The sequence below is a fragment of the Silurus aristotelis genome (assembly GCF_946808225.1).
Source record: "Silurus aristotelis genome assembly, chromosome: 4".
Taxonomy (NCBI): Eukaryota; Metazoa; Chordata; class Actinopteri; order Siluriformes; family Siluridae; genus Silurus; species Silurus aristotelis.
In genome coordinates, this window is record NC_139577.1 from 31,322,562 (window position 1) to 31,350,346 (window position 27,785).

The following is a 27,785-nucleotide window of genomic DNA, read 5'->3' on the forward strand; positions in this document are numbered from 1 at the left end:
GCTTTGTAAAACTGGGTGGAGCCTAGACTGGAGAGGAAATGCTTTAACTCTAGAAGCACGGCCAGCATCTCCAGGCATTTGATATGCCATGAGAGATGGGGTTCTTTCCAAATACCTTGGGCAGAACCAGCACTCATGACCACCCCTAACCGGTGAGGGAGGCGTCTGTCGTTAACGTTATGCAACGACAAGGAGCCCCCAACAACGGGCCCTGTAATAGGAACCCGAGATCTCTCCACATGTCTGAGGCCTGTGTGACCTAGATTGTGTGGAGTGGGTTGCAATTTTGGGAGAACCCTCTGTTGCTGAGCCACCACTGTAGGGGTGGCGTGTAAAGAAGGCTAAGTGGCCCCACATTGGATGCAGCTGCCATCAGTGAATAGCTGTCGTTTTCTCACTCTCATCTTTGATGGCCGCAAGGATAGATTCGACCTGCGCAGGAGACAGCTACGCCCGCATAACGGTCAAATCCCACACTATGCCTAGATAGGTTTACTGTAGGTTTACCAGAGAAAGTGCACTTTTCTTGGCGTTCAGTCTTTACCTCAATTCCTTTACATGGGCAAGAACAACATCTTGATGCTGGGTCGCCAGGTGCTCTGGTCGAGCTAATATCAACCAGTTGTCTATATACTTTATTATTCGGATGTCCCAGAGTCAGAGCCGCATCCACACACTTTGTGAAGGTGCGGGTTGAGAGTGCAAGGCCGAATGGAAGGACCCGATATTAGTGAGCTTCAGCCCTGAAAGCAAACCTCGGAAATTTCCTGTGTGAAGGCTGAATATGTGAAAATAAGCATCCTTCATATCTATTGTGACAAACCAGTCCTCAGACCTGATTTGGGACACGACCTGTTTCAGTGTGAGCATCTTGAACCTGAGTCTCAGTAAAAAGCTTTTTTTGCTGATGCAGATCTAAAATGAGACGCAGCCCCCCATATCCTTCTTGGGAACTATTAAGTACCAGCTGTAGTTTCTACTTCTTGTTCTTTAACCAGAGCCTGCTTGGGCCCCACCAGAGAGGGACACACCCAGATGAACTGGGGCAGATGAGACCCGAACTAAATCGTATAGCCTCTCTCTACAGTGTGCTGGACCCACTGAGACATGTCCGGCAGGCATTTCCAGGCTGCCAGTCTCTTAAGGGAATCAGTCGCTCGAGACTGACCCCTGGTGTGCCTAGACATGGGGCGATGCCCTCGTGCAGCTTTAGGGGCCTCCTGGCAGGCGACGAGGCTGAGCTGCGTACACGCTGGCATGCTTTCGAACCTTGAGATAGAGCGCTGGATCTGGCAGGTGAGGCAGAAAAAAGTAACAGGTCCTCTGCCAGATCCATTTGCGACCCCTATGAGGCGGATAGTTTAGCTTAGCATAAACACCCGAAAATAGCCTGTTAGCTGGTTAACTAGAACTAAGAATGTCTTCTTATGCAACTAGTTAGATGTGATGTCAGCTTACTCTTGAAAGTTTCCTAATACCTCAATGTTGTTAGGTTTGTTTGTTAGTTGACAAGCCTGAATTGTAGATGTGTATTTTGGAAAGTTAGGTTACCATGAATAGGATTTCAAGCTCACTGTAGGTTATTGCAGCTAATTAGAAAAATTTGCTGAATTTGGCTGCCTAGTAACAACTGTAACAGCTAGCACTGATTAAGGGGGCCAAGCACCTATTGCTATTTGAGAGCAAAATTTTAAGCCATTGCTAAACTCTTATGTCACATCCGGTTTTCTGCAGATGGATGAATCATGTAGGTCATGCTGCAGTGTATTTGAGAAGTTGGTCATCAGTGTGTAAAAGCATGACTGTGATATGACTTTATTTGCAGTTCTAAAAAGGTTCTCATGGTTTTGTTCTGGTGGTCAAAAACATTTGAGTGAAATTAATGTTTTTCTCTAAATACTCAAGTGAAAGTGCCAGTGTGTTTCTGGGCCGGAAAAATATCCTGTACATTCACGACAGAAACTACTAACACAACTAATGTCACTTTAATGGAATGTTTTTTGGGTTATATTTATATGATGTGATTTGAAATCATTCAGATTTTTTAAATGTACAGATTATTCCTTTAAACAAAACCTTTCATATTTTCTTTTTTTTTATTTTTTTCTTTAGAGAAATCTTTCTCTTTTTTCTTTTGTTTATATTATCTTTTCTTTCTTTCTTTCTTTCTTTCTTTCTTTCTTTCTTTCTTTCTTTCTTTCTTTCTTTCTTTCTTTCTTTCTTTCTTTCTTTCTTTCTTTCTTTCTTTTTAGTTCTTTTTTCTTTTTTTTCTTTCTTTCTGTCCCATCTTTCCTTCTGATATGTCTTCATTTGTTTCTTTTTTAAAAGAATCTCTTTCTTTCTTTCTTTCTTTCTTTCTTTCTTTCTTTCTTTTTAGTTCTTTTTTCTTTTTTTTCCTTCTTTCTGTCCCATCTTTCCTTCTGATATGTCTTTATTTGTTTCTTTTTTAAAATAATCTTTTTCTTTCTTTCTTTCTTTCTTTCTTTCTTTCTTTCTTTCTTTCTTTCTTTCTTTCTTTCTTTCTTTCTTTCTTTCTTTCTTTCTTTTTAGTTCTTTTTTTCTTTTTTTCTTTCTTTCTGTCCCATCTTTCCCTCTGACATGTCTTTATTTGTTTCTTTTTTTTTTATTTAATCTGTAATCTGTATAAACTTTTCTTTGCTTTCTTGTTTTAAAATTTTTTGTTATTACTTTTGTGCTTTTATCTTTTTTTTCTTCTTACTGATCTCTAATATTTGGTTTCTTTCTCTCCCCCAAGGTGACGTGCCTGCAGGACTTTTTTGGCGATCACGACGTATTTATTGCGTGTGGTCCGGAGAAGCATCGCTACGCTCAGGATGATTTTGTGTTGGATCACAGTGGTAAGGCTTGTGCAGCCTTTCTGAATGGTAGGCTTGGCTAAACACTAACCTCCTCTCACTTCCTGTTGTGTTCATCACATTTTTTCCTCATGTCATCCCCCTCACACTTACTCGCATTCACATTACAAAGTGTAGGACACGTCACAGTGGCCGTGCACATTCTACCCTCACCTGGCACTACATTCGCTCTGGCTCTGTGAGGAAGTAATGGCATCCACATGTTCCACCAGAGAATGTTTGAGCATTGGGTTAAACATTCCAGATGTTCGTCAGCAGTGAGCTCTTTTCAAGCGATGCTTTTCATTGATTTATTTTATTTAGAAAACCAAACTATCTGGTAGTTTCAAGTTATATTTCACAAATATCAGTAGTATAAGAAAAACCTGGCTTCTTCAAATACTTCTTCTACCTACAGCTGTGTGGCTCTTCTGCTATTGTAACCCATCGCTCAAAAGATTTGACTTGTTTTTTGATGCTTTTCTGCTCACTACATTTGTAAATAGTAATCATTATTTCATCTTCCAGCTCTTCTGACTCTAATTAAACAAAACATTTCCTTTCTGTATGTTTTTTTGTCTTTTGGACCATTTCTTTCCCTCATTCTGATCATGAACGTATTATTGCTGCTGCATGTTTAGCTATTCAGAAAAGTGCATGAATGCAGAGGAAGAGCTGTTTATTTTCCTCTAAATGTGTTTTGTGATATTTATGAATATTCATAATTTAAAATCAAATGAACGACCTTCAATTACCAGTCTGAACATTAGGTTTAGGTATAAAAAAAATCAGTTCATGTTTAAAGGAAATACAATTTTATTACAAGGTGATATCAAAAAGTTTCGATATTGTTCTAGATATTCTGACCACATCTGTGTTTTTATCATTAACAGCACGTTCATGCAAACATGAAATTCGGTGTGAAACCGGGCACAGAAATGTTTGACATACGGCGATGCTGAAACGAGACGTACGAGGTGTTTTTGAAGTGGCACGCGCACTCCAAGATCGTAAGAACTTTACTGGAAGACGACAAGAGATCAGCAAGAGCTTTAACGATCTCAACCCACGAAAATGTCGAAACCATTCGCCAGCCTTGTGCCTGATGATCATGGGAGAATAGAACACATAATCTCACTTTAGCAACCAGCCTAATTGCCAGATTTGGCTCCTGCGGACTTCACCCTCTTCCCGAGGATGAATATCCGGCTCAAAGTTCGCCGTTTTGACACCATTGTGGATATCCAGAGCGAATCTCAGAAGGTGCTTGACACGCTTCAAAAAGAAGACTTCCAGAATATATTCCAGAAGTGGCATGAACTCTGGGAGTGCTGTATTCCTGTGCAAGGGGACTATGCTGAGGGTGATAGTGTGTAAACGTAGATAAAGACTGTATAAGACTGTAGAAAGAACATTACTTATAATCTTATACTCCAGTAATCATGTTAGTTCTCACTCTCCAGTGTTCTGTATAGTCACACTCTCACAATCACACTCTTGATGTCACCCAAATGAGGATGGGTTCCCCTTTATGAGTCTGGTTCCTCTCAAGGTTTCTTCCTCATAACATCTAAGGGAGTTTTTCCTGGTCACAGTCACCATGGCTGCTCATCAGGGATAAATACACATCATTCACCTTAACTGTTAAACTCTGTAAAGCTGCTTTGAGACAATGTCTGTTGTGAAAAGCGCAATAGAAATAAACTTGACTTGACTTGACTTGATAAAGAGTACTTTCTTATAAACAGAACTAATCTTGAAACTTTTTGATACCACCTCATATTTACTTATTTGTGTTCAGGAACTAGTGATTTGAACAGTGTTTATTTGTGGACTTACACTGCACTGGCATTTTCTGCTACAGAAAATGACCTTGGTATGAATTTGCCCTTGACCTTTATCACATTGTGGTATACAGAAGACAGGACACACATGCATGCGAGACCTTATTTCCTTTCAGTGTCCCAAACCTCAGCAGCTAGCCATCAGGATGCTCTTCTATTCTACATCCTGTTTTTCTAAGATGATTTTATCCTGTGTAGCACTAAACACATGACAGACACCTAAACACACACACGCACACACACACACACACACACACACACACACACACACACACACTACACACACACACACACACACACACACACACACACACACACACACGGCCAATAAAGTATGTACTTCCGCCATTTGATGTCTTTGCCCTACTTATCCTCGCTGCTCCACTTTGCCAAAGTAGGACTTTTCCAAAAATAAAAGAACAAAAGGAGACAGTGGGGTTTTCTTCAGACGGTAGACTGCTGCCACTGATACTACATCATTAGGACCCAGTTTAGTTGTATCTGTTGCATTCTCTAGTGAGGACATGTCTATTAATTAGGACGTTTACACAAATTAAAATCATGACAAATATCTAATAATAATAATAATAATAATAACATATAGTATTTATTATATAATAAAACCAATAACAGACTAATTAAACTGATACCAAAACCAAATCGATCAATAAGAGACCAAATTAACCAAGCCCAGACAGAATAAATGAATATCAGACAAATGCCAGAAAAATAAATAAATAAAAGAAAAAGAAAATGAAAAAAAAACTTTCTTTCGGCTTCTCCCATTAGGGGTCGCCACAGCGGACCATCCGCATGTTTGATTTGGCACATGTTTTTACGCTGGATGCCCTTCCTAAAGCAACCCTCCCCATTTATCCAGGGGCTTGGGACCGGCACTAAGGCTTGTTTAACCCTAATGGCTGGGGTTGGTTCCCTGACCGGATATCGAACCCGGGCCGCAGCGGTGAGAGCGCCGCATCCTAACCACTAGACCACCAGGGAACCACTAGACCACCAGGGAACCCGAAAAAAGTTATAAAAAAAAAAAATAAAAAATAAACGAGTACCAGACAAAATACATTTAGAAAATGACTCATATAAAGTGCATCGGGAAAATATTGACAGCGCTTTACTTTCTCCACATTTTGTCCCATGTCACAGCCGTATTCCAAAATGGATTAAATTTATCAGCAATGAGGAAATAAGGAACCATTTTTGGCATTTGTCTCATTTTTATGGCTGGTGAAAAGTTTACACAATTAAATGAATTCCTTAAATGACATTAAATACATTACAGTGTATAAATAACTTCATATTTGCTATCTGCAGTTTAGATATAGGGAAAGACAACCAAATGGCCTTCATTTTGTATTTTATCCTGAAGTATCTTAAACACATGTTAAGTCTGTGTGTGTGTGTGTGTGTGTGTGTGTGTGTGTGTGTGTTTTGCAGAATGCCGTGTGCTAAAATCTTCCTGTACTTCCCGCTCCACCACTCCAGTGAGGTCAAGTGGCAGTAAGAGTCCAGCACGGCGCAGCAAATCTCCTGGATCAGGTCAGCAGTATCACACACACACACACACACACACACACACACACACACACACACACACACACACACACACACACACACATACACACACACACACACACACACACACAGTAAGGGCAAGATTGTAAGGACATTACAGCAGCGATGATGACGGGGATATTGAATCAGGTTTCGAGTGTGACGATGCGGTAATGTCTGCACTGATATGATGTGCAGTGATTGCATTAAATATGGCAGAACAAATGAGTATTTTTTAAGATTTTGGTGGTTAGGAAATAATTATTTGTTTAATTCCCTCTTTTTTGTCTATCTCTCACTCTCAATCTGCAGTGAGGAAAAGTTCTCCATACTTTTACTCCAGTGGTCAGTCTCCAGTTAAATCCCCAGGTAAGTGTTGCTGGGAGCTCAGTGGTGTTGGGAAACCCAATTAAAGTATATGACAAGAGGACAAAATTTACTCAATCCATTCAGAAATATAGAAAGCTAGTTAGTAAGAAAGCTAGCTAGAAACTATTTGATTTTATTGGTTCAAATATACTCAAGGAGTTTCAATATACCCAAGCAATTACAGTAATCCCCCGTTTATTGCGGTGGTTACGTTCCAAAACCGCCCACAACAAACGGAAAACGATAAACGGACGCCACCCCAAAAATGATATTTTATGTATACAGTACTGTACTGTATTAAACTTTTACTTCATTTTATAATTAATAATTCTATTTTTTATTAATGGTTCCCTAGTGGTCTAGTGGTTAGGATGATCCGCTGTGGCGACCCCTAATGGGAGAAGCCGAAAGAAAGTTTAATTCTATTTTTGTTAATTAAATTGTATTTATTCTACATAAAACTTCATAAAAACAATTCCCTATAAGTTTTTAGGTCTATCGTGCTATCAGTGAGAGATATCAGCCAAATTAATTGATTATGTGCCAAATGCAATTCCGCGAAAAACCAGGGGCACGAGATTCAAACCGGGGTGATACTTCATTTAATTGATTCACTTATACTCAGCTAGATAAAAACTAAAGAAAGGTACAAGTTAAAAAGTTACTAAATACCTTATTTTATTGATTTAACAATTCTAGTTCAACTCAATTCAGTTTAATTTGTATAGTGGTTTTAACAATGGACAGTTTCCAAAAGCAGCTTTACAGAAATAGATAAAGTACAAAAATAAATTTTAAATGTATAAATTATACATTTATACATTTAAATGTATAATTTATACATTTAAAATTTATTCTAAATGTATAAATTATACGTTAAGTTTATCCCTAATGAGTGAGTCAGTGGTGACTGTGGCAAGAAAAAACTCCCTGAGATGGTATGAGTAAGAATCCTTCAAATGTAACAGACTCGAAGGGGAACATTTCTTCATCTGGGTGACTTCTAATGTCCATTCATAATGGATCCATCATTGTTGAGGTTTACAACTGTCCACCGATGGAGACTTGAGTGTAAAACTGCTCATGAGGAGTCCTTTAGAGATCATTAGACTGAGGGGCAACAGGGACAGAACGAAACATGTATTACTTCATAAAAGTTAAAGACAATGTGCAGTATGATCAGAGTTCATTTGTACCCAGCTGGTCAATAAGCTGGCAAATACGCCCCACTTTATATCAGTTTATATCAGTTTTATATGTTAATTAACGAGCCAGATAGAATTTGTATATGGCAGGTGTTGTAACATAATTTAAGTTAGTTGTCTCAATAGAACGTTAGCTAGTGTTTTGACATCATTATTAGAAAGCTAGTAAGCCATTAATATTTGATCATTGATGTAGCTTATTAGTTTAATTTGGCTAGTTTGCCAAAGCTAGTTCACAATAGAAAATGTCATCACTTCTGTAGATTCATTAAGTTTATTTGACTAGAATATGCACTAGCTGGCAACCACTTCAGCTGTAGTTAATGATTTATGTATAATTTAAAATTTTGTAAGATTCATAGGAAGCTAGGGTTAAACTTTATGTTTGTATGGATCTAAGAAAAATCCATAATAACCATCCTGGCATTTAAAGCAAGCAAGCAAGCAATTTGACCCTATGTGACCTTGAAGCCACCTCTAAAGAGATCTGCACATAAACTCTGGCCTCTAAGTGCAGCATTAAATCAGGCTAAGAGCATTCCAATGTGGTTCTTTCCTCCTTCCAGTGTGGAGCTATTTAAAAACCGGCTTTCTGCCCACACTCTGACACACTTTTTTCTAATATAAGGCTAGCTAATGCAGCACTGACGAACTTAACGAACCCTCTGTAGCACCCAGTCAGCCTGAATGATTGCTAGTGCATGCCCACAGAGGAAATGCACATTAACTGCCAACCATTAACGCAACCAGACTGGAATAATTAGTCCTTTTTTCTTAGAAAGAGATGATGATGATGAGACATTTTCAAACGACTGATAGAACAGCGCGTTGTAAATTTTGAGAGATTTACTTCAATTCGATGTATTATTTATGAATGCACTGCAGATAAGTCTGGCTGAATCATCGGTGAAGCTTTTTGTCTGAAAAATGAAAATGTTTCTGTCCTCCTGATGCTATAAAGGGCAAACTTGCAAAGATGAGTCAGGTTTGCAAAAAAAATAAGTAGGTTGCCTAGGGAAATTAAGTATAGTTGGTTGCCAAGAACTATCCCAAGGCTAGAAGTATTGTCCTGTGACATGATCCTATGCAATCACATTAACTTGAATTGGGTCTGTGTCCCCAGGGATACACAGCACAGTAAATATCCCAGTGTTCCAGTTATTTGTTTTCAAGCGATGATCTTAGATCTGATCTTAATGGAATCTTAAGCATTTCACTAAAGTTTCAATGAAAGTTTACAGCACAAATGCAACATTCCTACATTATTTCATTCTCCATCTGTAATGCAGATATCCCTCCATCTTTTGCACTTTCTCATTTTCCTCTCCATTTCTCTCGTTCACTCTCTTTAGTTAACGGAGTGGTTCCCAGCCTGAGTCAGATTTCCACCTCCAAATCCACCAAGTCCTCCAGCTCATCCCCCACAAGTCCCCGCAGCATGCGCAACTTCAAGGTGAGAGCAGCATCGTCATGGCAACGTCCCGGCAGTTTTTGGGATTCGTGCTGCAGAATTAGAGATGCTTATTCCACTGTTCCAGATGTTGGGGGGAGCTTTTAAAGTAGTGATTCATGCCAGGTGGACTTTTACGCACATACATTGTAAATGAGTAACATAAAAAAAATATAATGATCAAATTATATAAGAGACAATGTTCACAGCATTTCACCCCTTTGTTAGCGATGAATAGTCTTGAAAAGGAAAGAAGAAGGTGATATTAGTCACTGTACCATTTTCTCGAAATCTTATTTGCACCCCCACATCACCGCCTCTTCACTCCACAAGCGTAGGACAGAAAAATGTTATTCATTCAACCTACCAAAGCTAATAATAATCATTTAAAAGGTAATATTGTGTATTTTAAAATGGATATTTTTTAATGGATTTTTTGCAATTTTATGTAATAAGAGACCACTGGAGATGTAGAGAAGAGAAAAGAAGGACATTTCAATTTGTACAGCAGAAAAGATCACAGAGAGTTTAAATTACGATCAGACATACATAGCAAGCAAATCTGACTCTGCACTCCACACTGTCAATCACAGCAACACTAGCCAATCATAGGTGACTGTGAGCCCATGTATGCTTAAGTTGACTGGGTCGGAGTATCTCCCAAACTACAGCTCTTGTGGGATGTTCCTGGTCTGCAGTGGTCAGTATCTATCAAAAGTAGCCCAAAAAAGGATCAGTGGTGAACCGGTGACAGGGTCATGGGCGGCCGAGGCTTATTAATGCACGTGGGGAGCAAAGGCTGGCGAGTGTGTTCCGATCCAACAGGCGAGCTCCTGTAGGCCAAACTGCTGAGGAAGTTCATGCTGTTGATGCTCGACGGGTCAGAACTGTTTTGGGAGCAAAAGGGGAACAACACAATATTTAGGCAGGTGGTCATAAAGTTATGCCTGATCAGTATAACTGATTTAAGGGCCTTGCTCAGGGGCCCAGACTGGCAGCGAGGTGTGGCTAGGATTTGAACTCACAACCTATGGATTAAAAAAAAAAACAATTCCAAAAGCTACCAGTTCCCAATTAGTGGTCTGTATGTTTTCTACCATGTGAAAGTCTTCATGATGAAGATATTGAATGTTATTAACCCTATTATTAGTGTTTGAAAGCCCTATTTTCTTCCTAATTCTTACTAATCAGCCAATGCTCCTCTATCTAGCAACATCTAGAGAGAGCAAAGGCTAATACAGGTTTTCTCTGCAATTACTGCTCATGGTGCATTAACCGGAAAATGCTACTTTTGCTACGTAAATAACGCTCTTATGCATAAATAATATAAATAATGCTCTTATGCATACATAAGCTCACAAGTGCCTATGATTGGCTAGCGTGGATTAAAAACACTATACAATACAATTGAAGCTACTTGTTAAAAAATTTAACAATTCAATAATAAGCTTAAAAATCAGTATTGTAAAGCTCCTACACTGATTCCCATTGATTGCAGTGTTTCTAAATTATTGGTATGAGCCAATTTATCTAAACCCATGATTTATATCTAAAAAATACGGTCAGTGCTTGTGCTGAACGTATTTCTAGAAAAAGAAACACCTTCTGACGAATCAGAACAGAGAATTCTGTAGTGTTTTGGTAGAAATTCAAATAAATGAGAGAGAAAAAAAAAGATTATTAAAAAAAACTTATAATTATTACATATACACTATATTGCCAAAAGTATTGGGTCACCTGGTCATGAGTATGGTATGTGATTTTTAAACATTGCATTCCACATTTAGACCACAAGGGTTGTTAGGAAGTTTTTCCTATCGAAGGACCGAATGTTAGGAAGTTTTCCTCTCTAGCTCGAAGGATCATATAAGGATTTTCACTATCTGGTGTGCGCTGATCAGGGGATTGTACTCGCCCCAGGGTGTCAGTAAAAACACGGTACAGGATTCAGAACACTCTACTTCACTGTGTATAGAATAGATCGTAAATGAGGTGATTCTTGCTGTCTTCTGTTAGCTGCTGTACGGTAGGTTGCGTGAGGCAGAATGCATGCTGAAAGGCCACTGCTGAATGGTCAGTGCTGAGTGACAGGTTGCACGATGTCGAATGGCCACTGGTCAAAGACGACTGCTTTGTTGTTGTTGTTGTTGTTGTTGTTGTTGTGGTGGTGTTTTATGGCAGTTTGGCAGACCAACAAAAAAGGTGCATTACTGCCACCTACTGATCTGGAGTGTGGAGCGAAACACAGTAAGGTGGAATAATCAAATAAAAATAAATAAATAAATAAATAAATAAACTAAATTCTATCTATCATTCCTGTATTTTTTAGGTATTTAAATAACAATTCTTAAACACTCGATTGCCCGAATTTGCTTCCCAGCAGTACCTTTAGAGAGATATTGTCCATTCCTATCCATCCTAATTCCTGAATTCACTGAAATCTGTCTCTTTCATATGCAGGACATTTATCTAATATGTGCCTCACTGTTTCCAATTCTCCACACTTCTCACATACAGCCGATTCATGCGTTCCGATTCTAAAGAGACTATGCTTTAATGCAGTATGTCCGATTCTTAATCTTGTGATGACGACATCCTTCCTTCTATTTCCCAATCTTTTCCTCTCACTACCAACTTTCTCTTGTATCTGGAAGAGATGTCTTCCTTTAGTCCCACTATTCCATAATTCCTGCCATCTTTTACATACTTCAGATGAAATCACTGCCTTGTATTCAGCTCTACTCAAAGCTACCTTAATGTCTATCTGAGAATGATTCAATGCTTTCTTTGCTATTAGGTCCACCGTTTCATTTCCATCCACACCAACATGAGCAGGTACCCAAAGGATATTTACCTCCATCCTCAGCCGCCTTATTCTAAACAGACTCTGAAAGATTTCTGATATTAAGTCTTGCCCTGATTCGGATTTTCCACTTCTTAAATTAGTGTAGGGCTAGTATGATTGGCAAAAGTTTGGAGGCAAAAACTGACACTTGATCTGAAAGTGTTTTTGCAATCTTTGTTTAAAGAGCAGGGATATGCTGCTGCTGCAGTCCTTTCAGATTCTGGATCTTTAGAACCGTCCGTAAATACCTGTAGTGAATCGTAATACTCTCGTGTGATGTACTGCCGAAATATTAATTCAATTGGCATATTCATCCCCGGATTACTCTTAATCTATTAAATTATTAAATTAATATTTTCTTAACTTGTAAATCTATCACTGGGTTATGAAACAACCACGGTGGAATTGCTGGTAGAGTAACAGAAGGAGCAATTTCACAATTTTTCAGCTCCAACTTGTTTACCTCTTTCCTTACTATCCAACCAAAGCTTATTATTTCCCTGTGCTCATATTCCCAACAGTCGCTAAAAATCAGTCTAACTGGGTGATTTTCCAGATGACCCTTTACACCATACCAGTACCTTAGTCTCAGCTGAAGCCTGCGCAGTTCTAAGGGCAATTCTCCCATTTCCACTTGTAATGAGGCTATTGGCGATGATTTAAATGCACCATAGCAAATACGCAAAGCCTGATTATGAATTACCTCAATCTTTTTAAGTATTGTTTTGCTCGCAGAACTGTATATAAAACATCCATAATCAATGTTTGATCTAATTACAGCACAATAAATTCTTTTCAAAGACTGACATGTTGCCCCCCCCATTTTACTCCTTACAAGCACCTTAATACATTCATTCCTTTTTTACATTTTTCTATCAGTTTCTGAATATGTGTTCTAAAGTTTAATTTAGAATCCATCCACATTCCCAAAAACCTTACTACTTTTACTTGTTCCAACTTATGCCCGTACATTTCAATATTTAAGCTTGTAATTTTCTCCTTCTTCCAAAAACACACCACCTGTGTTTTTGCCACAGAAAACCGAAAGCCCCAATTATTCGCCCAATTCTCCACCTCGTTTACTGCTTTTTGAATTTTATTTTCAACAGATAGAACATTTCGGCCCCTTTTCCATAGTGCTTCATTGTCAGCATATAACGACTGTGCTCGTTGTTCTGGCCTTTTATACTCTTGATGGAGGACAGGGCACTGTGATGTCATAGGTAGCTTGTCAATACTTGGTAAACTGTATGTCTGCCTCTAGTGGTGAAGCGTGGAAATACAACTGAATAGGAATCCTTTCTTACAAGGGTATTACAAAACATTTTTTTTTTTTTACATTTTATGGCATTTGGCAGACGCCCTTATCCAGAGCGACTTACAACTGAGCAGGGGAGGGTTAAGGGTCTTGCTCAAGGGCCCAACAGTGGCAGCTTGGTGGTGGTGGGATTTAAACCTGTGACCTTCTGATCCATTGTCCAATGCCTTAACCACTGAGCTAGCACCTCCAAGGCAGGTACTAATGTAGGTGAGGAGACCTGGGGTGCATTCAGCGTTCACATTCATTTCAAAGGTGTTCAGTAGGGATGAGATCAGGGCTCTATAGCAGGCCAATCAAGATCTTCCTCTTCAAAGCATTTAAACCATATCTTCAAGGAGCTCACTTTGTGCACAGGGGCATCGCCATGCTAAAACAGGTTTGGGTTTCCAAGTTCAAGTGAATGCAAATCTAAAGACGTTCTGCCTCCAGCTTTGTGGTTACAGTTTGGAAAAGAACCACATATAGCAGGAAAGGTCGGGTGTTCCAATACTTTTGGCAATAAGTATGTAATATATATTTATAATATGCAATGTAAAAAAAAAAACTAATACTACTAGTACTAATTATTAGTAAAACATTCTAATAATTATTGCATATAGATAGATAGATAGATAGATAGATAGATAGATAGATAGATAGATAGATAGATAGATAGATAGATAGATAGATAGATAGATAGATAGATAGATAGATAGTTATAGAGACTTTTATTGGTACAGTACAATGTCATGGAGTTGTTTAAGTTGTGGTGATGCCACAGTAGAAAATAAATTGCTGCAAATTTCCAGGTTCAGGATATTCTAATCCTGAAATATGCTTGTATGTCAAAAGAAAAGTGTCCTGAATGCTACATCTCCTCTATGAAAGGTGTTATATATATATATATATATATATATATATATATATATATATATATATATATATATATATATATATATATATATATATATATATATATATATATATAAAACATCTCTCAATTCCTCAGACGTCTGTGGACTTTGGGATTATTAAAAAGTTTTTGATAAATAGTTAATCCTATTTTACCATTAGCTCTTATAAAACAAATCATGACATGAGATAGATCCACTTAGAACAAGTGATCTAAGCAGTCATCCGTCTGACTATACTAATAGTTAGTAATATATACTTATATACTAATACTATATACTATACTAATAGCTTGTTTTCAAGCTATCAGCTTTACTGATGTGCTTCTATAAATACTGTATCTTCCCACTTACTTTTAGTTTAGTTGCAACAAGCGGATGGGGGCTGCCTTCCATCTTTCTGTAAAGGTACCATGATGTTTGGAGTGTTTTTTTTATATGCACCTGCAAACTAACCATAGTCATGCCTCTATCCTCTCGGCACTGAAAGAACATTTACGCAATTTTCACTTCAAAAGCAAACCGTTGGTGTGTTTGATCTTTTTCTTTCTGTCTGCCTTGAAGCTAGAGAGCTAATGAAGCTTTTATATAAGCTTCCAGCAGTTTACCCTTTAAAGCTCCTGTATTGTAACCTATTGCAGATGGACTAAGGGGAAAATTGTGTAAATGCTATTTCAGGATGAAATATGACTTCAATTCAAAACCTCAATCCCAGCTCCTAGAGAATGTTTGTTTGTTTGTTTGTAGGATAAACTGGGAAAAGTGATGAATCATTTATGAGCACATTAAATAATTATGATGCAAAGATATACACTTGAAAAGAGTCATGGATCGTATTCAGGACTCAATGCAAATGCACTTTAGAAATTGTTGGTGGAATTTGTACAATCGTAATATCCAACCTTAATTCCAGCCTTAAAAATAAGCCTCCTATTGTTGCCCTTTGTTCTTGACTATAAGTACATAAAAAAAAAAAAAAAAATCGTTGCTTCGTGCAATTTTATTTTAATTTTTTTCCAGTTTATCCTATATTTTAAAACCAGCATATCTCTTCCTGAATGGATAGAATTCCTTGATTTCTTGCACTGCTGCTATTTGCTCTATGGCTGATGTAGTTTTAGGCTTTGCATCTTCTCATTTAAATACAGGTCACTAGAGACATCATAAAATTCACAATTTCACTGCTATTTGCTTAAAGAAATGCAATTGCATATTTTCATAGAAACAGAGATGATTAGAGCATGCGTAATGAGAGCGCGTTCATGAAGATCACATGTTCGTAGCAGATTTTTACTGATTACGTTTTTGAAATTAGTTTTTGCAGTAGTGATTTATATAAAACTTTTATGCAGAAGAAGCGACATTTCAGAAAGTTAATATGATGATTTTTCTTTTGTGAAATTAAGCACAACAGCAACAGAATCGTGTGAAGTGAAAAAATGAGCCTGGGGTCAGGACGGGTGGGTCGAATACTGGAGTTGTATGGAGAGCACTGAGTCTCACATTAAAATATCGATCCTACCTGGGATTTAAAAATATATATTTATTTAATGTAAATATTAGGAACTCAGGCTAATTTCTCTAGAAATAATGGTAAGTGGAAGCTCAATAGTTAAGGCTCTGGGATACTGGTAGGTCTGGGGTAAAGACCTGCACTCCTGCACCTGATATGATCGCATAAACATTTTACATGCGTTGGAGTGGCAGACTGCACCCCAGGCCTCCTCACCTTCTCACCTACATCTGTATCTGACTTTACTAACACCCTTATGGCTGAATAAACACAAATCACCAGAAACACACTCCAAATCTGGTGGAACATCTTACCAGAAAAGTGAAGGGAATAAAAAGCTGATTTCTTTCTAGTCCAGATTGTAGATTTAAGCACCTTATCAGTGATGGACATGCCAAATGATTACACAGAGGGACACGCCCTCTCAATTGGATCCCTGTTTACACTATAAAGTTGAAACTGACCATATTCAGAACTTTAAACATAGAAATAAATAAGTGTGTTTAATATTGTGATTTTTATGGGTTGTTCGCTTCCCATCTAACGCATATGATTAAAAGAAATAATCGGAATAATCCATCCCAGCTCATCACCGTCCTCAGCTGAAGATAAAAAGCTTGTTAAGACACTACCAGTTTTAACATCATTTCTCTTACAGATTCCGACCCATCAGACGTCTGCTTCGAATGTAAGTGTCTCCTCTGAGCAGCATCAGCCTCAACACATTGACAACACCAGCTCTGAGGGTGAGAGTACGTTTTTGCATTTGTTCTTTGCTCTCATACAAATGATCCTCCTTCTTAGAGTGTCGTGTCAAAATGTATTGTTTTCTCTCAGCCACCTTTAGTTTTTTTGGTGTTTGATTTAGATTTTTACGTCTTCTCGTCTGAGTAGTGGAGGATTTACAACAAATGTAAATAAAAACAGAATGCAATGATTTGCAAATATTTATATATATATATATATATATATATATATATATATATATGATCAACTCGAAAGAATGTGAATCCTAATTGTAGATCAAATTAAAAATTAAGTCAAATGTATTCGTTAAAGTTGTTTTTATTCTCCTGCAGTTAATGGAAACAGAAATCCTACAGCTTCAGCCATCATGGAGAAGTACATTGTGGGAAAGGTTATCGGTGATGGGAATTTCGCAGTGGTGAAGGAATGCGTTGAACGGTAACTGATGACGCATTACAAGTTTAAAAGGAACTTGTGTTTCCTGTCTTTCTCTTGACTTTTCTATCGATGAAATTTTTTAAAGCATTTATGAAGGAGTTTGGAGCATTTTGAGACATATGACTGATTATTTATTAACCATAACTATTGATAATTTTCAGATGGATAGTTGTATTTATGAGTAATATGAGTTTTAATTTATTTTGCTCCTCAGGTCGACTGGAAAGGAGTTTGCCTTAAAGATCATTGATAAGAATAAATGCCGGGGCAAAGTGAGTCGAAAGCTTCACACCTCCTGGGTTTTAATTTGTAATGTTTAATGGAAGAGGTCTTTACACTATTTTTTTTTTTTTTTACAAAACAAAGAAACAAAAATAAGTATAAATGTCAAATTTATCTCAGTGGTTCCCTATGGTTCTTTTACACATACACATTCATTTGGAACCGGACAAAGAGTAACTCACCAAAATCTGATAGTTGTCGAGAAGCCGCGAGTGGCACGAAAGTTCGGAGTAACATTTCTTCATTTTCAGAACATTTCAGAGTTTGTACTAATTCATTAAATAAAAAATTATTATTGTATAAAGAATTTTTTTTGTTTTTATATTTTTTATATAATAGATTGAAATTTTGCCTTTTATATATTGATTTCTTTATATTTTTGAATAAAAAAGGTCAAACAGAGATGTGCGCTGCATTAATCATTGCGATTTAATAAAATTTGTGACATCAAAATGAATTTGCGTTATTAACATATATATATATATATATATATATATATATATATATATATATATATATATATATATATATATATATACACACACATACCAGAAGTTTAATGTTCAATTAGCATTATTTAACTGCCACCTGCAACACATCATTCAGTTGAACATTTTTAATGTAAAAAGTTTTTGCCTGAACTTTTAAGCATGTGACTTGATTGACGTGATTCGTGTACACTCAGGAGCACCTGATTGAGAGCGAGGTGGCTGTACTAAGGAGGGTCAAACACCCTAACATTATAATGCTGGTGGAGGAAGTGGACACATCCTCCGAGCTCTATCTCGTCATGGAGCTAGTGAAGGTAAACTGGTCTTAGCCATTGCTATATATATTAGGGGATTTTAACGGTACACATATCCGTAATGAATTCCTTTTAAAGTGTGGAACATAGTTAATATCTGAGTTCCCTCAGGAACGCAAGTTTGTTTAGTTTCTGCCTCACGCTTTGAGCACATTTTGTTTCTTATTATTGAAATTGAAAACATACACAACAATGCCAGGGGTATAAAAAAGAAATTTGAGTTAGCGCAGTGTCACTGTGGCTACTCGCTCCTTGCAGGAAATACGATTTGTTTTGCGCACGCATGAAAACGCTAAAGAATACATAGTGCTAACGTTAGCCGATAACCAGGAAGTGGCTAGCGCTAGCACTATGAAATCTTTACCATTTTGTGTACAGCTTCAAGAATTTCTTTTAAAAGGAGAAAATCGGCATATCAAGGGAGTGAATAGATGAAGGATGCAAGGAATCCATACATTTTTTTAAGTTTTCTATTTACATATGTTAATAAACTGCATTGATTAAAAAAGACAAACAACTTTATGTTTTGCATTTCTTCCACCCGAACGGTACCGAAATTGGACCGAACCGTGATTTCAAAACCGAGAAACATACCGAACCGTGAATTTTGTTACACCCCTAATTTACATTTACGTGTGTGTGTGTTTGTGTGTGTGTGTGTGTGTGTGTATGTGTGTGTGTGTGTGTGTGTGTGTGTGTGTGTGCTGCATGTTTTTCTTTTGCCATTTATAGTTACATTTGTTCTGGATACTTGCAAGAAACAACATCCTGTTTTCACAGACAATCCCTCAGAAAGTCTTAGTTTAATGGTTTAATAGTCCTCGAGAATAAGCTGTTACCCTCAACTCAATTATTATATATTAGCCGTATTATTATCCGCATGTGCTATGCTAATCAGACAGGAGATTTTAGCATCTCTGTGGTATAAGGTGTTGTTATTAGCATGTTATTCATGTTATTAGCGCTGCGAGGTGCTTAAGCAACAGACAACGACATGATCTTCTCTCTGCAGGGTGGAGATCTGTTCGACGCCATCACGTCTTCGATGAAGTACACCGAGAAAGATGCGAGTTCCATGGTGTACAACCTGGCCGCCGCTCTTAAATACCTACACAGGATGAATATCGTCCACCGGGACATCAAACCCGAAAATCTGCTGGTACCTCACACATTTACATTTATACTGTTCAGCAGATACTCGCTATGCGGAGCGACTTACAATGATATCATTTATACAAATAAGCAGTCGAAGGTTTAAGAGCTTTGTTCAAGGGCCCAGAAGTGCCAGTTTAGTGATGCTGGGATTTGATTTCATAACCTTCTGAATAAAAATCTTTCACAGAGCTACAACTTCTGTATTCTCACTTTGAGTGTAATGAAAACCTCTAGCTGTAGCAAGATCTCTTTAAATCAGATATCATATATCTCTTATTACAAAACATACAATTTATTTTTATTTTTTATTATCTTTCATAATTAAAAATAATCTTTTATTATTATTAGTTATTATTAACATTAGTGGATACATTTCAATAAAATGCCTGCTTAGTTAAATGATATATAAAATAATATTTCCTAATATTTTCCAACAATAAAATTTAATAATTTATATAATACACTTTTTTATTATTTTGATTAAATTGAATAATCGATTAAATTGCCCCAAAAGAAATTGATTATATAAAATTAAATGAACTGAAAAATTTAATAGTTTACATTTGCATAATACATCAAATGTGTGTGTTTTACATTTAATAAACATTTTTCTAAAGATATGATCTACTTTCTACTGTTCTACTTATTTCAGCAAACTTTAAACAAATGTCTTCATTCCTTCCATCCTTTATTCATTTACTCCCTCGATATGCAGAATTGTCAGGTTTTTCTCCTTTTATGAGAAATTATTAAGTAAATGCTAAAAGATCCGCTAGCATTAGCGACGGTGGGAATGAAAGCGTCATATTATGTGTTGCTGTAAAGCAGGGTTCTAAACACTGGTGACTGTTTTATCTAAACTATTGCTCTAACCATTTAGACTGACATCTAAATACGTCTGTTTGATTGGATGGGGTGCCCTTATCCGAGATCGCAATCCGCATCTGTAGCAAACTGCACAAACTCAAATATATTTGTGTGAATTTAATAGTCGTTTTTTAATCTAGTAATTACTGAAATAGTAAAACGTTTTTTATTATTGACATTTATTCTCGCTGTCCGTGATGCAGTGGTCTGTTCAAGATTAAGCTTACCTCTGTTCAGTAGCAGGAAGACTCAGAATGGAAAAACTGTATTCTGGGAGTTGGAGTCCATGTCAGCCATATTTGGAGGCCATGGAGGCTCTCTGGTTGTTGGGACCTGGCTGAGATCTGACAAAGAGGATTTTAGAAACAGTTCTGAAAGCTGGTAGGAGTTTATGATTTTTTTGCCATGTGTGTGTGTTTGGTGCAGGTGTGTGAATATCCGGACGGCACTAAATCTCTGAAGCTGGGGGACTTTGGTTTGGCCACAGTGGTGGAAGGGCTTCTGTACACCGTGTGTGGGACGCCGACGTACGTCGCCCCGGAGATCATAGCAGAATTGGGGTACATCACTTTTTTACCGCCTTGTGTTTTTTTTTATTTAAAAATGAAAACCGAGAGCCATGTGTCTGGCTGATTTACATATAATTAGATCACACAATTTATACGATTCTTACTAATTGTGACCGCTGGATGTGTTTATTCGGAAGCAATGTTAATACATAACGGCGGATTAAAGCTGTCATACTAAAGTTACTGATACAGATGTGATATATTTGCTTTGGCACTCAGTTACGGTATAAAAGTGGACATTTGGGCAGCAGGTGTGATTACCTACATCCTGCTGTGCGGCTTCCCACCTTTCCGGAGGTAAAGTACAATCCCCCATACACACACATACACACACACACACACACACACACACACACACACACACACACACACACACACACACACACACACACACAAACTTTAGAGTGGCTCTGAAGTGTGATAAGACATCATCACAACAATACAGTACTATCCACATCATGTATCATACAATGCAAATGTACAGACGTGCTGTATACAGCACATCTGTATGTAAAGACATCCAGCTGTGCTGTACACTACAGATATACAGATGTGTTGTACACTACAAATATACAGATGTGTTGTACATTTGGATAAACTGATGTGCTGTGCATCCCAGATGTGCCACACACACACATACACACTTTAAACAGTCATGCTGCAGTGAGATGAAAACACGCAGTACACTTTCACACACAAAGAGGCCACATGCAGGGTCGTCTAAAGGTCAACTATTGTTTTTGGGACATTTATGCAACGCTGTAGGCGGGACATTCCTGTCTTCATAGTGTTCATGTTGACCTTTATTATGATCATCTTAACATCTGGATTTCTGCTATATTATAAGGACATGTCAGTAATTATCATGTATTAATGTTATGTATTAATGAATGTGTGTGTGTGTGTGTGTGTGTGTGTGTGTGTGTGTGTGTGTGTGTGTGTGTGTGTGTGTGTGTGTGTGTGTGTGTGTGTGTGTGTGTGTGTTGTACAGTGAGAATAATGTGCAGGAGGAGCTGTTCGATCAGATCCTGCAGGGCCACCTGGATTTTCCTTCTCCCTACTGGGACAACATTACCGAGTCGGCTAAGGTAGGTGAGACACCCTTTTGTCTGTCTTTACCTGTCACATGTAGTAGAGTAGTATCTCAGTGGTTAAGGTGCTGGGTTACTGATCGGAAGGTTGGGGGTTCAAGCCCCAGTATCGCCAAGCTGCGTTCCAGGGCACCATATCATGGACTACCGAGCGTTTTAACCCCAGCTTCTGAGCAAGCTGGGATATGTGAAGAACAAATTTTCCTGTACTGTAATGTAAATGTGACAAATAAAGACTATTCTATTTATCATCTCTTATTTATTGAACACCTTTGAGATGAATGTGAACGCTGACTGCACCCCAGGCCTCTTTACCTTACATACACCAGCCCCTGACTTTACTAACACCCTTGTGTCTGAATGAATCTCACACAAATCTCATAATCAAAATGTGGTGATAAAAATGAATAAGATGTTCTTTAAAAGTGTAAGTTCGTCCCTGATGAGCAAACCGGTGGCGACTGTGGTGAAGGTAAAACTCCCTGAAATGACATAAGAAAGAAACCTTGAGAGGAACCATACTCAAGAGGGAACCCGTCCTGATCTGGGTTGCACTGAATGTATATTTATTACAGATAAACGATGTTGTGGTGTGCAGTAATGGTAATCAGAAGCAAACTGTAGTCCTGAGTCAGTGTAGCAGACTGTTGACATTAACTACAGTCCAAATCCATCCTCAAAGTTCCTGTTCTTACTCCGGAATTTCATGGATCCCCAGGGCGTTGATAAGAAACCATTCCCAGCAGTGGCCTCCAATCAAAGAGAACACTATCCAGAGGCAGGCCAAGAGGAAGTGGGAAGATTCAAGGAGGGAAGAGCGGCAGGAACAGTGGTCACTAGAACCTCAGGAGCATGTTTAACTAGAAAGAGAGAGAGAGAGTGCGAGAGAGAGAGAGAGAGAGAGAGAGAGAGAGAGAGAGAGAGAGCGGAGGGGTGACATGGAAAGAAGCATATGGATTATTATGTGTCCTTAATGTTGTATGAAAGTTAAGGACACTGTGCATTTGGGGACTCTGACAAGACTCACTATGCAAACCTAAATGAACGTGTAAGAGTGAGGGGACGACAGCATACAAATATCCCAGTTCACCAAACACTCTATATCCATGATACCTCCAGATCTGCTCCTTTACCTAAGAAAAATCTACTGATAAATGACTTACCTATATAAATATGTTTTCAGCCCTGACTTGAACACTGAGACTGTGTCTGAGTCCCGAACACTGATTGGAAGGCTGTTCCATAACTGTGCGGTTTATAAAAGAAAGATCTGCCCCCTGCTGTAGTCTCCATTATTTGAGGTACCAACAAATAGCCTGCACCTTTTAATCTAAGTAGGTGTTGAGGATACTGGTACAGAAGTTCACTCAGATACTGCGGCGCGAGTTCGTTAAGTGCTTATACGTCAGTAGTAGTATTTTATAATCAATGCAGGATTTAATTGAGAGCAGTGAAGATGATTAAAACAGGGGTAATGTGGTCATATTTTCTAGATCTAGTGAGGACTCTTGCTGCTGCATTCTGAACTAACTGAAGCTTATTTATGCAGTTACTTGAACTCAGACAGTAAAGCGTTACAGTAGTCTAATCTAGATGTAACAAAAACATGAACTAGTTTTTCTGCATCCTGTAACATGATATTTCTAATTTTAGCAATATTTCCAAGGTGAAAGAAGGCGATCCTGGTGATATTATTCACGTGAGCCTCAAAGGAAAGACTAGGGTCAATAATCACGGCAAGGTCTTTGACTGCTGTACACACTAAGACAGAAACACCATCCAAAGATTCTACAGAATCAGAAAGTTTACTGCATGTGGTGCATGCTGCATGTGGTCCTGGTAAAAGTACTTCCATCTTATCTGAGTTGAGCAGAAGAAAGTTATTAAGCATCCACTGTCTAATGTCCTTTACACACTCCTCAACATTGTTAAGCTGATCTCTTTTATCTGGCTTTGCTGAAATATACCGCTGTGTATCATCAGCATAGCAATGGAAGCGAATACCATGTTTATGTATAATTTCACCCAGAACAAGCAAATATAAAGAGAAAAGCAGTGGGCCTAACACAGATCCTTGCGGAAGACGAAACTTTACCTCAGAGAGTGTGGAGAACTCACCATTTACATCAACAAACTGATAGCGATCAGTCAAATAAGACCTGAGAAAGGAGAGAGCTTTTCCCTTTATTTCAACAACGTTCTCAAGTGTAGCAAGCAGGATAGTGTGATCAATAGTGTCAGAAGCTGCATTTAGGTCGAGCAAAACAAGTAAAGAGACAAAACCCTGATCAGAGGCCAATAATAGGTCATTTACCATCTTAACTAGCACCGTCTCTGTGCTATGATGAGGCCGAAATCCTGACTGATACATTTAAAAAATTTAATTCCTAAATAAATGTGAGCAGAACTCCCATTTTATAAAATCTTGGAGATAAAGGGGAGGTTCGAACATTTTGTCTATATAGTGTACATGGTAAATGCACCGATGTGCTGTATACAACAGATGTGCTGTACAAAACATATGTACATATGTTAAGTACACTACTTATGTTCAAATGTGCTGTATAAGAGAGATGTACAGATGTTAGGTAATCTACAGAAGTACAGATGTGCTGTATAAGAGAGATGTACAGATGTGCTGTATACTACAGATGTACAGATGTGCTGTATAAGAGAGATGTACAGATGTGCTGTATACTACAGATGTACAGATGTGCTGTATAAGAGAGATGTACAGATGTTCTGTATACTACAAATGTACAGATGTGCTGTATAAGAGAGATGTACAGATGTTCTGTATACTACAGATGTACAGATGTGCTGTATAAGAGAGATGTACAGATGTTCTGTATACTACAGATATACAGATGTTCTGTATACTACAGATGTACAGATGTGCTGTATAAGAGAGATGTACAGATGTTATGTATACTACAGCTGTACAGATGTGCTGTATAAGAGAGATGTACAGATGTTCTGTATACTACAGATGTACAGATGTGCTGTATAAGAGAGATGTACAGATGTTCTGTATACTACATCTGCACATATGTAGTATACAGAACATCTGTATACTACATCTGTACATATGTAGTATACAGATGTTCTGTATACTACATATGTACAGATGTGCTGTATAAGAGAGATGTACAGATGTTCTGTATACTACAGATGTACAGATGTGCTGTATAAGAGAGATGTACAGATGTTCTGTATTCTACAGATGTACAGATGTGTTATGTATGACAGATGTGAACCTTAAGTCTCTATTCCTTACTCTTCCCTCTCTCTCTCTCTCTCTCTCTCTCTCTCTCTCTCTCTCTCTCTCTCTCTCTCTCTCTCTCTTTCTCTCTCTTTCTCTCTCTCTCTCTCTTACACATACACACCCACACATACACACTTCATTCTGCTCTCTTTTTTGTGGTAAAAAAAATTGTAAGCAATCAGAGAGTAAGGCTTTGTAAAGTCACGGGACAAAGTCTCAGTGAACAAATACTTCACAATTCTACTTGTGAATGAGAGTGTGTGTGAGAATCACTGACGCCACAGGCTGTTTGTTTTCACACGCAAGACTGCGCACTGCATGAAGAGCGCTATATTCTATTTATTATTTAGAATAAAAAATGTATTCATTATATAATTTATTTATTAATAAATATATTCACAGTTATTTCATTTAGCACATTTACACGATTCAGTCAATTTTGTATTTTATTTTTGTGATAAAGTTTAGTATTATTTTACATTTTACATTATTTTAGTGGGTTTTTTTTGTCCACTATCCGTTTTTCAGTTGTTTAATCAGTTATCGGCAAGTACGACCCAAAGTAGCTATCAGTATCAGTGAATTCACTATATGTCGATCTCTAGTGTTCAGCATATGGTGTTTGTCCGAGCTGCTGAATCTTAACACTTTGCGTATTCGATTTGTCACATGACTCATTTGGCAGGAGCTGATTGGCCAGATGCTTCAAGTGAACTCTGAGAGGAGGTACTCAGCTGAAGACATTTTGTGTCACCCCTGGGTCACGGTAAGTGTGTGTGTGTGTGTGTGTGTGTGTGTGTGTGTGTGTGTGTGTGTGTGAGGTGATATTACACATTACAATGCAATTCAAATTGCTTTTGATGTAAACGTAATGTTGCGTGTATCAGGATAAAGCTGCAGTGGACAACAACATGAAGATGGAGGTGACGGGGAAGCTAAAGAAGCACTTCACCTCCGCGCATAAAGAGGGCAACACCACCGCCGGAGTGTCTGTTATAATGGTAAGGACAAACACACACAAGCACATACACACATACACAATACACAATGCATACACATACATAATACCAATACAAACACAATACGCAATACATACGCACATACACAGTACGCAATACATACAAATACACAATACCATTACATGTAGACATACACAATACACATACTGTACACACATACACTATACAAATACATATACACAATACACAATACCAATACATAAACACATACACAATATATACACATACACAATAAACATACACATACACAATACATAAACACATACCAATACATACACACATACACAATACATACACACATGCACAATACACATACTGTACACACATACACAATACCAATACATACACACATACACAATACACAATACATACACACATAAATACAGACAAGGTAGACCTGAATAAATATTTTAAACCCAATCAAGTTGCAATGCATCAGGACAGATTACTGTGTCGTAAATACAATGTATGTTTTCCTAAATCTATTTTGAAGTATATGTTCCTTTTGATTGCAGGGAAACTTGTGTGTGTGAGTGGGAGAGTTTGTCCTCCCCTGTCCTATGTCTCTGGTGGGGGGGTGGGTTGGTGGATGTGTGAGCATTTCCTCTCATCTACATCGTTCATGTCCATGTTTCCTGTCCCTGTATAACGACAGAGGAATCTCATACTATAGTTTTTTTCCTATAGTCTTCTCATTCTTCCTCTCACTCCTCCATTCATCACACTCGCATCGTCACACCGGCAGCTCGAGCCTCACTGTCACCGCTTTAGATTAATATACACACTCACAGCCCAGTTTCTGTCCTTATACTGATCACATCAAGATCAATGTGTTTTGCATTTCTATTATAACATTATGTACAGGGGCATCATGACACACGCTTCACATTTACCGGTTTGAAAAGTGTATCATTGTTGAAAACGCTGATTTTACATGTAGGGAAGGAGTCTCCAGTGTCAGGGTCAGAGGTAAAGTTTAGGAGAGGCAGGTGAGGGAACAAACTTATTACAGCACTAAATGGATAAACATTTATACATTTGAATCTCATCATTTATACATGTGAATCTCATCCAACAGTTTGAGATCTAAAAGCAGTGCTGTATCTGTACACGGCCCTCGTCTTCCCCAGGACCAGGAGATGCCTACTGCTGGAGTCTGGGTATTTGCCTCCAAATCTACACCTCTGTCTGTCAAATGAAAAACTCTTCACTAAACCTTGGTCTGTCCTGAGTCTTCTCGCTGTGCTGCTCTTTGCACTGTTGCAGCGCCTTTTTCTGGTCTCCGGGTTTGTTTCGGCTCTTACAAGCTTAGCCCAGGTTTCCTCTGGGGGCGGAGCTACCTGAGAACCTTTCTTCTGCTCTAACAGTGTGATTAAAGGAGGAATATTCGCGTCTTGTTTATACTCCATCCGCTGCATCAATAGTGTAGCTGTGTTTACCATTTATACCAAATCTGCCTGCTGATTGGTTCCCAATCTTAGAAGTTTAGTTTAAACATGCTTATGATGTTGAGCACAAAGAACTCTATGGGTCTAAAGGCATTTGTTGGAAAGTCAGTATACATTTATCTCCAAACATGGAATTCTATTCATGAAATTTCATCCAAAGGTTGTTTATAAGTCAATCTTTTCACCTTCCATTGTCATTAATTAAATAATCTGCATTTTGAGATTATACTAATGAGAG

At 38.0% G+C, this 27,785-nt stretch overlaps 1 protein-coding gene across 15 annotated transcripts in view; it reads left to right on the plus strand.

The window, feature by feature from the left end:
* The window catches only part of dclk2a (doublecortin-like kinase 2a), a 68,690-nt gene that overhangs the window by 32,198 nt on the left and 8,707 nt on the right, over nucleotides 1-27,785 (plus strand). For 2 of the 15 annotated variants that reach the window (XM_083538670.1, XM_083538668.1), the window contains exons 3-17: nucleotides 2,756-2,885; nucleotides 6,152-6,253; nucleotides 6,581-6,637; nucleotides 9,195-9,295; nucleotides 14,709-14,756; nucleotides 16,520-16,613; nucleotides 16,941-17,046; nucleotides 17,261-17,318; nucleotides 18,014-18,133; nucleotides 19,146-19,292; nucleotides 20,582-20,715; nucleotides 20,944-21,021; nucleotides 21,716-21,812; nucleotides 25,766-25,846; nucleotides 25,968-26,081. In XM_083538670.1, coding sequence (XP_083394796.1) covers nucleotides 2,756-2,885; nucleotides 6,152-6,253; nucleotides 6,581-6,637; nucleotides 9,195-9,295; nucleotides 14,709-14,756; nucleotides 16,520-16,613; nucleotides 16,941-17,046; nucleotides 17,261-17,318; nucleotides 18,014-18,133; nucleotides 19,146-19,292; nucleotides 20,582-20,715; nucleotides 20,944-21,021; nucleotides 21,716-21,812; nucleotides 25,766-25,846; nucleotides 25,968-26,081 — 1,467 coding nt within the window. Of the gene's footprint in view, nucleotides 1-2,755; nucleotides 2,886-6,151; nucleotides 6,254-6,580; nucleotides 6,638-9,194; nucleotides 9,296-14,708; nucleotides 14,757-16,519; nucleotides 16,614-16,940; nucleotides 17,047-17,260; nucleotides 17,319-18,013; nucleotides 18,134-19,145; nucleotides 19,293-20,581; nucleotides 20,716-20,943; nucleotides 21,022-21,715; nucleotides 21,813-25,765; nucleotides 25,847-25,967; nucleotides 26,082-27,177; nucleotides 27,260-27,785 lie in introns of all 15 variants that reach the window. The other 13 variants (XM_083538672.1, XM_083538679.1, XM_083538671.1 and 10 more) reach the window with 11 other exon arrangements.